The following is a 12049-nucleotide window of genomic DNA, read 5'->3' on the forward strand; positions in this document are numbered from 1 at the left end:
GTCTTTTAAAAAAAAGTTGTGTCATGAAATGTGTCAACATAGGAAGTATCTATATAACTTCGTGAATTGGTATTTTTTAAATGACCCACAAGTTGTCACCACATGGGTAACAGATCTATTAAAAATGCAAAACAGATCAGCATATCTTCATGTAACAGTAAGAAATGTTCACTCATATTGATCACATCCTGTGTTACAAATAACTTACAATAATCCAACACTTTTGGGGCATTGGGTATAATCGAATCAAGGAATGATATTCATGGGTATCTGCAAACAATATAAAAATATTTCTCTAGTTTTTTCCCTGTGTGAGGTATATTTTCTTCTTACGCAAATATTTCAACCAAAAGAACATAATGCAACAGACTGAAACCAGAAACAGACATGACAGCCTAGCTGTCTTTGTTACACAGATTATTTGCAGAAATATTAAGCAGTGACACTTGTTATCAAACTTATCTTCAGAATTATAGTTGTTTTGCATAAACTAAAGCTATTTATGTTATCATGTAATGAATTTGTTATTTTTAATTAATTAACAGGTCAATTCAGTTTTAATTTATGCAAATATTACTAGGTACTTTTAGCTGGTTCAATTCTCTTTTTTTTTCTTTTTTTTTTTTTAAAGATTTATTTTTATTATTTTCTTATTGGAAAAGCAGATATACAGAGAGGAGAGACAGAGAGGAAGATCTTCCGTCCCATGATTCACTCCCCAAGTGAGCTGCAGATGCTATGCCGATCCAAAGCCAGGAGCCTCTTCCGGGTCTCCCACGCGGGTGCAGGGTCCCAAAGCTTTGGGCCGTCCTCGACTGCCTTCCCGGGCCACAGGCAGGGAGCTGGAAGGGAAGCAGGGCTGCTGGGATTAGAACCGGCGCCCATATGGGATCCCGGGTGTGCAAGGTGAGGACCTTAACCACTTGCGCCACCGCGCCGGGTCCAAACTGGTTCATTTTCCAAAAGGCCACAACAGCAAGGCCTGGGTCAGACTGAAGCCACGAGCCTAGAACTCCATCGAGGACTCCAATAGACTCTGGGACAGCTTCTGCCGTTTTCCCAGGTACTTTAGCAGGAAGCTGGATTGGAAGTGGAGCAGCCAGGACTTCAACTGGAGCCCATGTGGGTTGCTGGCACTGTGAGTGGAAGCCTAACCCACGGAACCACAACACAATTACAAGTAATTTTTAACAATATAAAAAGCTGGTGAAACCAAAAGTTTGAGAACTTCTGTACTGCATATATTGGTGGTGGAATGAAGAGCAAGAAGTCAGAGTGCATGATGTTGTACATCAATGTTAGAGCTTCAGGAGTCAGACTCCTTCCAGGTGGTCCTGGGGCACCTCCCTGACTCCAGAACCCTCCTCAGCTTCCGGCATCACCAGGCTCAGCCTACCCACAGTGCCTTCTCCTAGAATTGTGTGAAATCCTAAACCTCTTTTCTAAGTAGAACCCTATCATACTCTCCATTCTAGCGGAGCCACCTTGAGTGGTTTCCTTGTAACCAAAGCAGCCTGGTCTGAGGTGCTCTCTGTTTTAAGGAGGAGTCTTCACCTACAAGAATGGGATGATTCTGCTTTGTAGCTCTAAAATAATTCTACCTCTTGATCTTTTTGTCTGACGTAGTTTGATGGAAAAATTCCAGTTCGATCTCCAATACTTCCTGTCCACCACTCTCCATCTTTCTGGGTGACCAGTATTTCTTCACCTTCAGTGAAAGTCAAATCTCCAGGTTCTACACTCGAGTATGGATAAAGTGCAATATATTCTGTAGGAAACCAAGCAAAAATAAGTGAATTTAGTGGTAAGACTGCAGAAATAAGGCAGAAACTAGGTTACTCCCTAAGGTTTGTATATAGTATGAAAGGCCATGTGCTTTAAGGAAACCTACTATTCATATAAAGGTCTAAAATTAGAAAAAGAAACAAAGCTTTATCATGGAGTTTCTTCATTTCTAGTTGTTCTTCTATGACTTTACCACAAAGAATCAGTCACAACTACCAACAGACATTTCAATTATTCCTTTACTTTCTTGATTTTGAAACTGAGGCCCAATGAGATTTACTTGGTTAAAAGCATGCAAAAAGTTCTTAATGTTGTTATGCAAAATATATTATAATGTGTTAAGTCCTTTAATTCTTTTAAATACATACACAGTTATAGGAACACCAATATGCAGCAGAGAGCAGCATCAGAAGCCAAGTTCCATCACAAACCACCTCGTAGCACTCCCTAGCTCAGAGTTAATGCTCAACAAAGGTTTTTTAATGAATTACCTTGAGGGAAATGTGACTATTTACATTGGCTTCAACTTCTGTTCATATGATTGCTAAGAACAGACTGTGACTAGGTTTTGTAAGTGTTTCTTCTCTATTTTCCAGTTTTAATTATGTGAGCATTTGACAACATGGGACTTGATCTGCAGATCATGAACTGGAGGTGATCAGAAACATCATCTTGTAACCTACTGACTGTTCATATCCCCAGTATTACTCAACATAGCTGATTTAACACGATAAAGGCGATCGCAAAGGTAATGTTTACTGAAGTTTCCAAGAGGCTTCTCATGCAGTACTTTCCAGGACCCAAGTCAGAGCATTCATTCCACAAGACACCAAGGGGCCCAGCCTTCCTGGGGACATGAAGTGCCCCACACTGTCACCCCCAACTCCCTGGCCCATGCAACCTTCTCTGTCTACAGACTTTTCTCTTCCTTTGTCACCATGAAGCTTCTGTGGGTTCTTAGGTCCTATCCAACATTAAATTTTGACTGTTCATTAAAGAATTAACCACAATGGCATGTTTCTCCTCTCCATTCTAGGAGAAATTTGAAGACTGTTTTATTCAGCCTTACATCTTTTAGTGTGACACAGAGTCTTCAACACAGGTATCATATTTTTAATTTACCATTAAACTGATTTTTGAACAAAACATGGTTCAACTATTCAACTAATTTTATAAGAGGCATGTGCTTTTCACTTATACATGTATGTAACTTAAACCAAAATATCTGATGGTAGGGCACACAATCTCATCGTATTAGCAATATCAAAATAATTAATCAAAGAACTCAAAGGGCTGCAGAGAAAAAAATTCATGCTAATATTTATGAAAACATATACCTTAATCTTAAGCCCCATTTAATGATATATGTGGCATACTGTAATTAAAAGGCAATTACAAACAACCAAATGCATGGAACTTTCCTTATCCAAGTTAACTATAACAAGCATTGCAGCACTTCCTATTTACTGAGCCAGTCTATGCTGAATTTTCATAGCAATGACTTTCTAAAAATGCTATGTATTCTCAGCCATATTTTCCTTTATTCTCAATATTCACATGAAGTAGACAGGGACAGGTTTTCCATAACACGAAGACTCAGAATTAGGGAGAATACTACTGTGGGAAGTCAGATCATTTATGGATAGTTGAGATGATCCCAGCTAAACCACACACTGTGAGAAGTTTACCTTCTACAACTGGGTAGGCTGCAGAGGGAGGTTTCTTGTTGACAGCTGCATACACAGGTTCCGGTCTGCCAAACACAGTAAGTAAGTGAGGAAACAGTTAGCAAAAGTCATAAATAAGCAAAACCCAAGAAAGGTGATTGATGACTGTAGCAGGTGTTAACACTTTCTGAAAATAAACTAAATATTGTCTCTGCGTACAGGCCAAGAATACTCATACACAACATTCTGCTGGATGAAAAACTGCCCATTTATAAACGTCTACATATTAAAAAATGTTAATGCAGAGATGGGCACTGTGGTGCAGGGACTAGCATTGCAGTGCCATACATTAAGCCTCTGCTTGCCATGCCTGCATCAGCTACTACAGCTACTCTGCTTGCAGCTGAGTTCTCTGCTTAATGTCCCCGTAATCCATGTGGGAGACTGGAGCGGAATGGAGTTCCTGGCTCCTGGCTTTACCCTGATCTGGGCTGGTGCAGGCATTTGGGAAGTAAGTGGATGGAAAAGATCTTTCTCTCTCTCCCTCCTTCCCTCTGTCTCCTCTCTGCCATTCTTTCAAACAAGTAAGTAAGTAAATAAATAAATAAATAAATAAATACATCTTTTAAAAACGTTAACACCATTTCAATACAATTTAGAAACAGTTTTTCAAACCTGAGGTGTTGCCTTTCTGAACTGATAAATGGGAAGTCTTTCAGTACAACACTCCTGAGGTTCTGCTTGATTTAGAGAAAAATAAAGGCATATCTGAATTCTATTACTTGTTTAGAGCATACTACATTCAAAATATAAAAATAATGAAACTTAAACCCAGAACAGGTGTAACTTTAATTTCCATCTCAACCCTAGCTCATTCAAAAACTCTGGAAGAATTGTGTTTAAGAACCAGACATCTGGAGGACACACCAGGACTCCCTAGGGCCAGTGAGTAAGTGACACAGTGAGGCAGGTGTCAAGGCCAGTGTGAGGGCGCCTCAATACAGCCACTGCTGCCTTGGTTAGTGCTGAATTGCTTATCACTGCGGGTTTATATGCAAGAAAGAATGGGCAACAATCAAAGCTACAAAATCCCTCCTAAAACTACAATTTAAACTTAATCTCCTTTTGTTTAGGTTTTCTTCTCAGTAAAATGTTATGGAGATTAAATAGGATAATTACTATAAAGGACTGAATATAGTATCAGTATGTAAGTCTCAGCTAGCGTTGTTGCTACAAATACTTAAAGAGTGTCTAATCTTTTCACTCAAATGACTAGAATTCTGAAGATCATGTAGGTTTCTCCTCAAAGTCTGGAAAACACAAGGACTCAGGCCTTTGATTTTCAAACCCAGTACTTTTCCATGAAGTTAAACTGCTCTTTCGTTCAGATCAACTACCTCAGAAAACACAAAAGATAATTACCCAAAGCTATATAGCAGCTCTTATTTCCTGAATGATAACTGCCCACATGATTCTCCTACAGACTGGGAGATCAAGGCTGGAGATGACCTGTCTTCTTCCAGGCTTTCATTCATTTGATGGTTCTCCTTATTCACTGAGTTAATACAATTGGGCACCTCTATGTTGTAGGAATTGAACATTAATAAATTTAAAGAAACAAAGATATGAACCTCTCCCTCATAGAACTTAAGCAAGATGGGTTTAAAAGAAGAGTGACTGTAATGTGGTGAGCCACGAGCAATGAGACAGGTAGGTTCAAGGGAATGTTGGTGGCCCACAGATGGGGACTGCTCCCACCCAATCTGGTGAAAGGGAGGTAGTGATGAAGGAATTACGGCTGGTCCCTCACTATCTGCAGGTGCTGCATCCAGATTCAAACAAATAAGCATAATTTGAAAATATGAAAAAAGGCATCTTTATAGATGTTTATGTCAACACTCCCTAATTACTTACAGAACATTTATAGTTCTTAGATATTGCAAGTAACCTAGAGACAATCTCAAGTATACTTGAGCATGTGTGTAGCTTGTATGCAGACACTTTGTAACTATCTACAAAACTTGAGAGCCCATCTATCTTGGCATCCCTGAAGTATGGGTTCTTCTGAATTAGTCCCTTTGGACATAAAGGGACAACTATTTAACTAGTGACAATTTACGGTACATAGGGGAGAAATGTTCCAAAGGAAATGAACTTTCTCTAACTTGTCTTATGGTACAAAGAAAGTAACAGATGTAAAACTTTAAGCACTTTGAAAACTGTGAAATAAATATAATAAAAGACATTCTAAAACTGGTACAAATAATATGAAGTGTGTTCTTGTATCTTTAGGAATTATCTTTCTGATATTTGAATGCAAACATAAACTTCAAATTTTTAAATAAAATTTACTTATTTATTTGAAAGACAAAGTGAGAGAGAGAAAATTAGAGAGAAAGGCCTTATATCCGCTGGTTCACTCCTCAAATGCCCACCACAGCCAGGGCTGGGTCAAGCCAATGCCAGGAGCCAGAACATCGCCCACATGGGTGCAGGAACCCAAAGTACTGGAGCCATCACCTACTATCTACTGAGTGCATTAGCAGGAAGCTGGAGCAGAAGTATTGAGTAGTCAAGCAGCCAGGACCCAAGCAAGGCTCTGCAGTGTCCCCAGCAGCAGCTTAATCTGCACAACATCTGTCCTAACTCTGAGTTTTGCTGTAGTCAGTCATAGCTACTGCTGACTCAGTGTAAACACCCAAATCCACATCTTAGGGAAACAAAGACGCTTACTCTTCCGGCTTCACTTCACTCCCAGGAAGGATTTTGACATAAGATTTTGGGAACCATCCTCTTCCTCCGTGCACCTCTCCAAACCACCAATTTTCTTGCTGCTCCAAGACAGTAATAATGTCATGTTTTGAGAAGTTTAAGTGGTTGTCTTTCTTTGCAGTCCATGAACAAAGGGCCTGTGCTTTTAGGTTTTCTACAACCTGTCCCTGGGAATAAAAACACACACTTTTTAGACAGAAGAAGTGGTAGCCACGGTTTCTGGTTTCCAATATATGGCATACTTAGTGTTGAAACGGCAGGTCAGATCAGTGTGGTGGTGACTTGAAACAGATCTTTCCTCTCTTCCAGGTTCCTGAGTCTCCCACCCACAGTTGATGTAGTTTATTCACTAATTCCGAGATGTAGTTATATTCTGCCTCCCTCCATTTTATGCTGTCTCAAACTTCTTCATTCTTTGATCTGTCTCTCCACTCAGAAAAAAGGGTGGTTTTTTTTTTTTTGTATTTTCAATGTGGTTAACTTCCTTACTTGTATTCTAAACTTGTTTTATGTCCTTCCCTTTTCTAAAAATATTTTATAACATTGTTAAGTTCCTCTCTTGAATTTCTTTATCCATTTCTCTACTTCCTCCCACTTTTAAATTTCTTAAAGGAAGCAGTCTGAAGCTTGTTTTCCAATTTCACTTCTTAGTCCCTTCTAGTTTAACTTCTGCACAAATCGCACCAATGAACGTCTTCTAAACAGGCTGCCAATGGTAACAGAAAAGCCAAACGCTTCTTCCAAACTCATATTTTCCTGATGTCTGAACAGTGCTGACAACTCAAAAACACCTGCAACGCTGGGGTCACTCTGCTGACGGACGGCTCTATCTGGCCTCGTGACTGTTCCATGTGACGTCCCTCAGCAATCTTTGTTTACGCCTATGACTTTTCAAGTCTGCATTTCTAGTATTAACTTTATTCCTTGAGATCCAGACTTGTATTCGACTGCATACTGAGTATTTCTACCAGGTTTTCCCTAACACAGACATCTCAAATTTTACACAGCTAAGATGCAATCATTTTTAGAATCTGCACTTTCAAACAACAACAACAAAAAGATATCGCTCCAAAGAATTATTTTTAACTCTAAGTTCTGTCTCAGTCTCCAGTTTGATGGACTATGTATTTTGTGTCAAATCCCAACACTCTGTGAATCCATGTCCTCTTCCATGTATTGTTATAACCAGCACCCTGGTTTACATCATCACTGCATTACTCAGCTATTGTAATAGTCTTCCTTAACTGGTTTCCTTCCTTGGCTTCCTTCCGCCAGTCCAGCCTCTGCATTCTTGCCAGAGAAATCTTTCTAAAGCACACACAGTAATGCCTTAAGAACCCCTCAGGACTTTCTATTGCCACGCCGCTTAGCAAGGTAGTAAACACTTCATAAATGAACCTCAACCTCTTTTTCCAATTCACTCTTTTATCCTTCATCAAGAATTCTGAACTCTTGCCACACTACAAACAATTCTAGTTTCCAGTAAACACCCTGTACTAACAGGTCCCCATGATCTTCCTCAAGTTATCCTTTGATGGGTACAACTTTGCTCTTCTGGTGGAATCTTGCTTATGTCTAACAGCTTGCCGTTTGTGAAGTCAGCTCTACTTCCCGCAGACTGAAGATGCTCTTTGCTTGCAGGCCTTCTTGGAACTTATTAGGTACAATACTTCTCATACTATACACTTACTTACAGGCCTCTTTCATTAAACTATACACTGCCTGATGGTAGGAATTTTTTTTTTTTTTAATAAATTTTATTTTGACATTCTTTACATAGTTAATTAGGGTAAGAAGGTTCAAGGGCTACAGGAAAGTGGATAATACTAATATGTTTTCCATATTGTCACCTTCATGTTTAAAAGGGGGGTATTAAGGGAGAAGGCCCACCCAATTTCCCACCCTCCCCAAGTCCCGGGTGTAGGGCATGCTCTGAGGTTCTTGCTCAAGTGGTTTTGATATTGCAACAGTTATGAATCGCTGTCAATCTTGCCGCTCCAAGCACTATGAGGTCTTTGAAAAATCCACTGATTGACATAGTCCATCATAGCTTAGATGGTTGGTTGACCTGTTCTGTCTTCTCTCTTTTCTTTGTTATGGTTCTGAGTCCAGCATTTAGATTAGGAAGATCTCCAAAGAAACTTCTTGTATGTGCTAACAAGTACAGGGCCTGGCACCGTCCATCGCTCCAATCAGCTGGTGGTTGCAATTCCTGGGTTGGTTCTGTTTTCACTCCCGACTTCCACTGGAACCAATGGGTGTTGCAGTCCAGTCTGGTTCTGCCCAGCACATACTTGGCCCTCACATAAACCAGCGGGAGCTGTAGCCTAGGTTGGAGCGACCCACAATAACCCCAACCAGGCCCACCCCCTACCCTGGTTTGCCAGTAAGTGTAGCAGTAATCCAGTCTGTCCCACATCCCATTCCACCCCAGCCGCTGTTTTAGTTTTATGTCCTCCCGTGGAAGTGGTAACCCAAGAGGGATGAGCCCACTTTTTCCCTCCCAGGCCTCTCCCACTCCCAGATTCCAGTTAATGCTGCCCAAACAAACCTCGCCCACTTTAATTTTGTTTGCACCAGTAGGAATAATCCGCCCAGCCTGGCTTTTCCCTGATCTAGTCCACATGAGGCGCACAGGTGTGGTAGCTCTGCCTAGTCTGGTCTGCCCCCATCCCAGCCCATGCTCTCCTGCGGAAGTAGCTGTCCAGCAAAGGAACCCTCCCTTATTCCCCTGCCAGCTCTGCCCACTTCCTTTCTTGTTCTCAGGCTGGTTGGGCACTGCAGTCCCTTCTGGTACAGGCAACCTCACCTCGGCATTCCATAATGTGCACTAGTCTTTGTTGCGACCGAACCTGGCTCGACCCACACTGGTGCCTGGATTTGCCAGTGGATGATGTGGACAGATTCAGCCTGGTCTTGCCCCCACGTCTGCCAACTGTATGCCAGTGGGTAGGTTTCCATGGCCTTTTCTGGGCTGTTTCCTATCATGTTTCTTGCGTTTACCTGCTGGGTCTGTGCCCTGCCAGAGGAGTTGCCCAGGCTTCTCCATCAGAACCTCTCCCAATGCCAGGTTTCACGCTTACCAGTGGGTCCATGAGCCAACCCTACTCAGTCCACCTCCTGTCATAGCAGGAACTGTGGCTTTTCCTGACTGGCCTTCAACCCAATCTGGTTCTTGCTGTTGGATGTTCCAGCCCAGCCATGGTTTGTCCATACCCACGTATGGCTCACACATGGCTCAGTAGGGGTTTGAGACCCTGCCTAGTCCATCCCACATCTGCCCTGGTCCTCCAGAACACCAGGGGGAGTCGGGGTCCGGCCCAGTTCGGTGCATCCAATCCCAGTCCACACTTGTGCCAAGGGAGACTACAACTGTTTCCAGATCAGAACGCAGCCCCCTTCCAGGCCACGTGCCTCTTGGTGGGAACCTCAGCCCAGCTAGGGTTGTCCCCTTTGCTCCCCAACCGGGTCCGTTCCCAGGCATAGATCACATGCCTGCCAATGGATGCTCTGACTCAGCTTGGCACAGCCCCTCCCCTGTCCCGAACTCTGCCTTAGACACTGTGGCTTAGCGTCCCAGGCTCCCACAGACCAGCAGGTACAAGAGCCTAGCTCGGCATGACCTCTGCTCCCTCCTGGTTTCTAGTTTTACTTGTGGGCTAAGGTTTGCTCAGTCGTGCCTAATCTACTCTGTTCCATTACCAGTTGACACATTGGCCAACTGTTGGAGCTACATGTGCAGGGCAAGCCCCAAGCCATAGCTTCTGCATGACTGGTATTTGGTGCTCAGCATTATTAGTGATTACAAGTTTTGCTAAGGAAGAGTTACTGCCTGTTTCAGGTCCAAGAAGCACAATGGGTTCAACCTGGAGCTAATTAAGCAGCAACGCAAAGAACCAAATCCCCAGAGCTCCCCAGCCGGGCGGCCAGCAGGCGGAGCCTGGCACCAATGGCGCACTGGCCGCCCGGGGAGGACGGCTCACCATGTGCCCATGGCGGCCGTCCGGGATCCAGGCATGAGACGCCCCGTCCTGAGACCCACCAGCTGCCAGGAGACTGCCGGAGGTTTAAATAACCCAGGCCCAAGGTCGCGCCCCTCCCAAATCCCATTCACCGCCCCATGAAGGCGGCGGGTGGGCCCCGGACCTGCCCAGTCCCGGAGGCCTCCCCCCCTCGGTCTACTCACCCCGAAGGAAGCGGCCCCCGAAACCCAGCAGGCCCGGGGAGGACGGCTCACCATGTGCCCATGGCGGCCGTCCGGGATCCAGGCATGAGACGCCCCGTCCTGAGACCCACCAGCTGCCAGGAGACTGCCGGAGGTTTAAATAACCCAGGCCCAAGGTCGCGCCCCTCCCAAATCCCATTCACCGCCCCATGAAGGCGGCGGGTGGGCCCCGGACCTGCCCAGTCCCGGAGGCCTCCCCCCCTCGGTCTACTCACCCCGAAGGAAGCGGCCCCCGAAACCCAGCAGGCCCGGGGAGGACGGCTCACCATGTGCCCATGGCGGCCGTCCGGGATCCAGGCATGAGACGCCCCGTCCTGAGACCCACCAGCTGCCAGGAGACTGCCGGAGGTTTAAATAACCCAGGCCCAAGGTCGCGCCCCTCCCAAATCCCATTCACCGCCCCATGAAGGCGGCGGGTGGGCCCCGGACCTGCCCAGTCCCGGAGGCCTCCCCCCCTCGGTCTACTCACCCCGAAGGAAGCGGCCCCCGAAACCCAGCAGGCCCGGGGAGGACGGCTCACCATGTGCCCATGGCGGCCGTCCGGGATCCAGGCATGAGACGCCCCGTCCTGAGACCCACCAGCTGCCAGGAGACTGCCGGAGGTTTAAATAACCCAGGCCCAAGGTCGCGCCCCTCCCAAATCCCATTCACCGCCCCATGAAGGCGGCGGGTGGGCCCCGGACCTGCCCAGTCCCGGAGGCCTCCCCCCCTCGGTCTACTCACCCCGAAGGAAGCGGCCCCCGAAACCCAGCAGGCCCGGGGAGGACGGCTCACCATGTGCCCATGGCGGCCGTCCGGGATCCAGGCATGAGACGCCCCGTCCTGAGACCCACCAGCTGCCAGGAGACTGCCGGAGGTTTAAATAACCCAGGCCCAAGGTCGCGCCCCTCCCAAATCCCATTCACCGCCCCATGAAGGCGGCGGGTGGGCCCCGGACCTGCCCAGTCCCGGAGGCCTCCCCCCCTCGGTCTACTCACCCCGAAGGAAGCGGCCCCCGAAACCCAGCAGGCCCGGGGAGGACGGCTCACCATGTGCCCATGGCGGCCGTCCGGGATCCAGGCATGAGACGCCCCGTCCTGAGACCCACCAGCTGCCAGGAGACTGCCGGAGGTTTAAATAACCCAGGCCCAAGGTCGCGCCCCTCCCAAATCCCATTCACCGCCCCATGAAGGCGGCGGGTGGGCCCCGGACCTGCCCAGTCCCGGAGGCCTCCCCCCCTCGGTCTACTCACCCCGAAGGAAGCGGCCCCCGAAACCCAGCAGGCCCGGGGAGGACGGCTCACCATGTGCCCATGGCGGCCGTCCGGGATCCAGGCATGAGACGCCCCGTCCTGAGACCCACCAGCTGCCAGGAGACTGCCGGAGGTTTAAATAACCCAGGCCCAAGGTCGCGCCCCTCCCAAATCCCATTCACCGCCCCATGAAGGCGGCGGGTGGGCCCCGGACCTGCCCAGTCCCGGAGGCCTCCCCCCCTCGGTCTACTCACCCCGAAGGAAGCGGCCCCCGAAACCCAGCAGGCCCGGGGAGGACGGCTCACCATGTGCCCATGGCGGCCGTCCGGGATCCAGGCATGAGACGCCCCGTCCTGAGACCCACCAGCT

At 46.6% G+C, this 12049-nt stretch overlaps 1 protein-coding gene across 4 annotated transcripts in view; it reads right to left on the bottom strand.

The window, feature by feature from the left end:
- ITSN2 (intersectin 2) overlaps positions 1-12049 on the bottom strand; it is a 141715-nt gene that overhangs the window by 39026 nt on the left and 90640 nt on the right. For all 4 annotated transcript variants that reach the window (XM_040992917.1, XM_040992916.1, XM_040992919.1 and 1 more), the window contains 3 exons: positions 6186-6391; positions 3474-3538; positions 1602-1768 (listed from right to left, as the gene is read on the bottom strand). In XM_040992917.1, the coding sequence (XP_040848851.1) occupies positions 1602-1768; positions 3474-3538; positions 6186-6391 (438 nt within the window). The remainder of the gene's footprint in view (positions 1-1601; positions 1769-3473; positions 3539-6185; positions 6392-12049) is intronic.

Source organism: Ochotona curzoniae, unplaced genomic scaffold (assembly GCF_017591425.1).
Source record: "Ochotona curzoniae isolate NIBS_2020 unplaced genomic scaffold, NIBS_Ocur_1.0 contig_883, whole genome shotgun sequence".
Lineage (NCBI taxonomy): Eukaryota > Metazoa > Chordata > Mammalia > Lagomorpha > Ochotonidae > Ochotona > Ochotona curzoniae.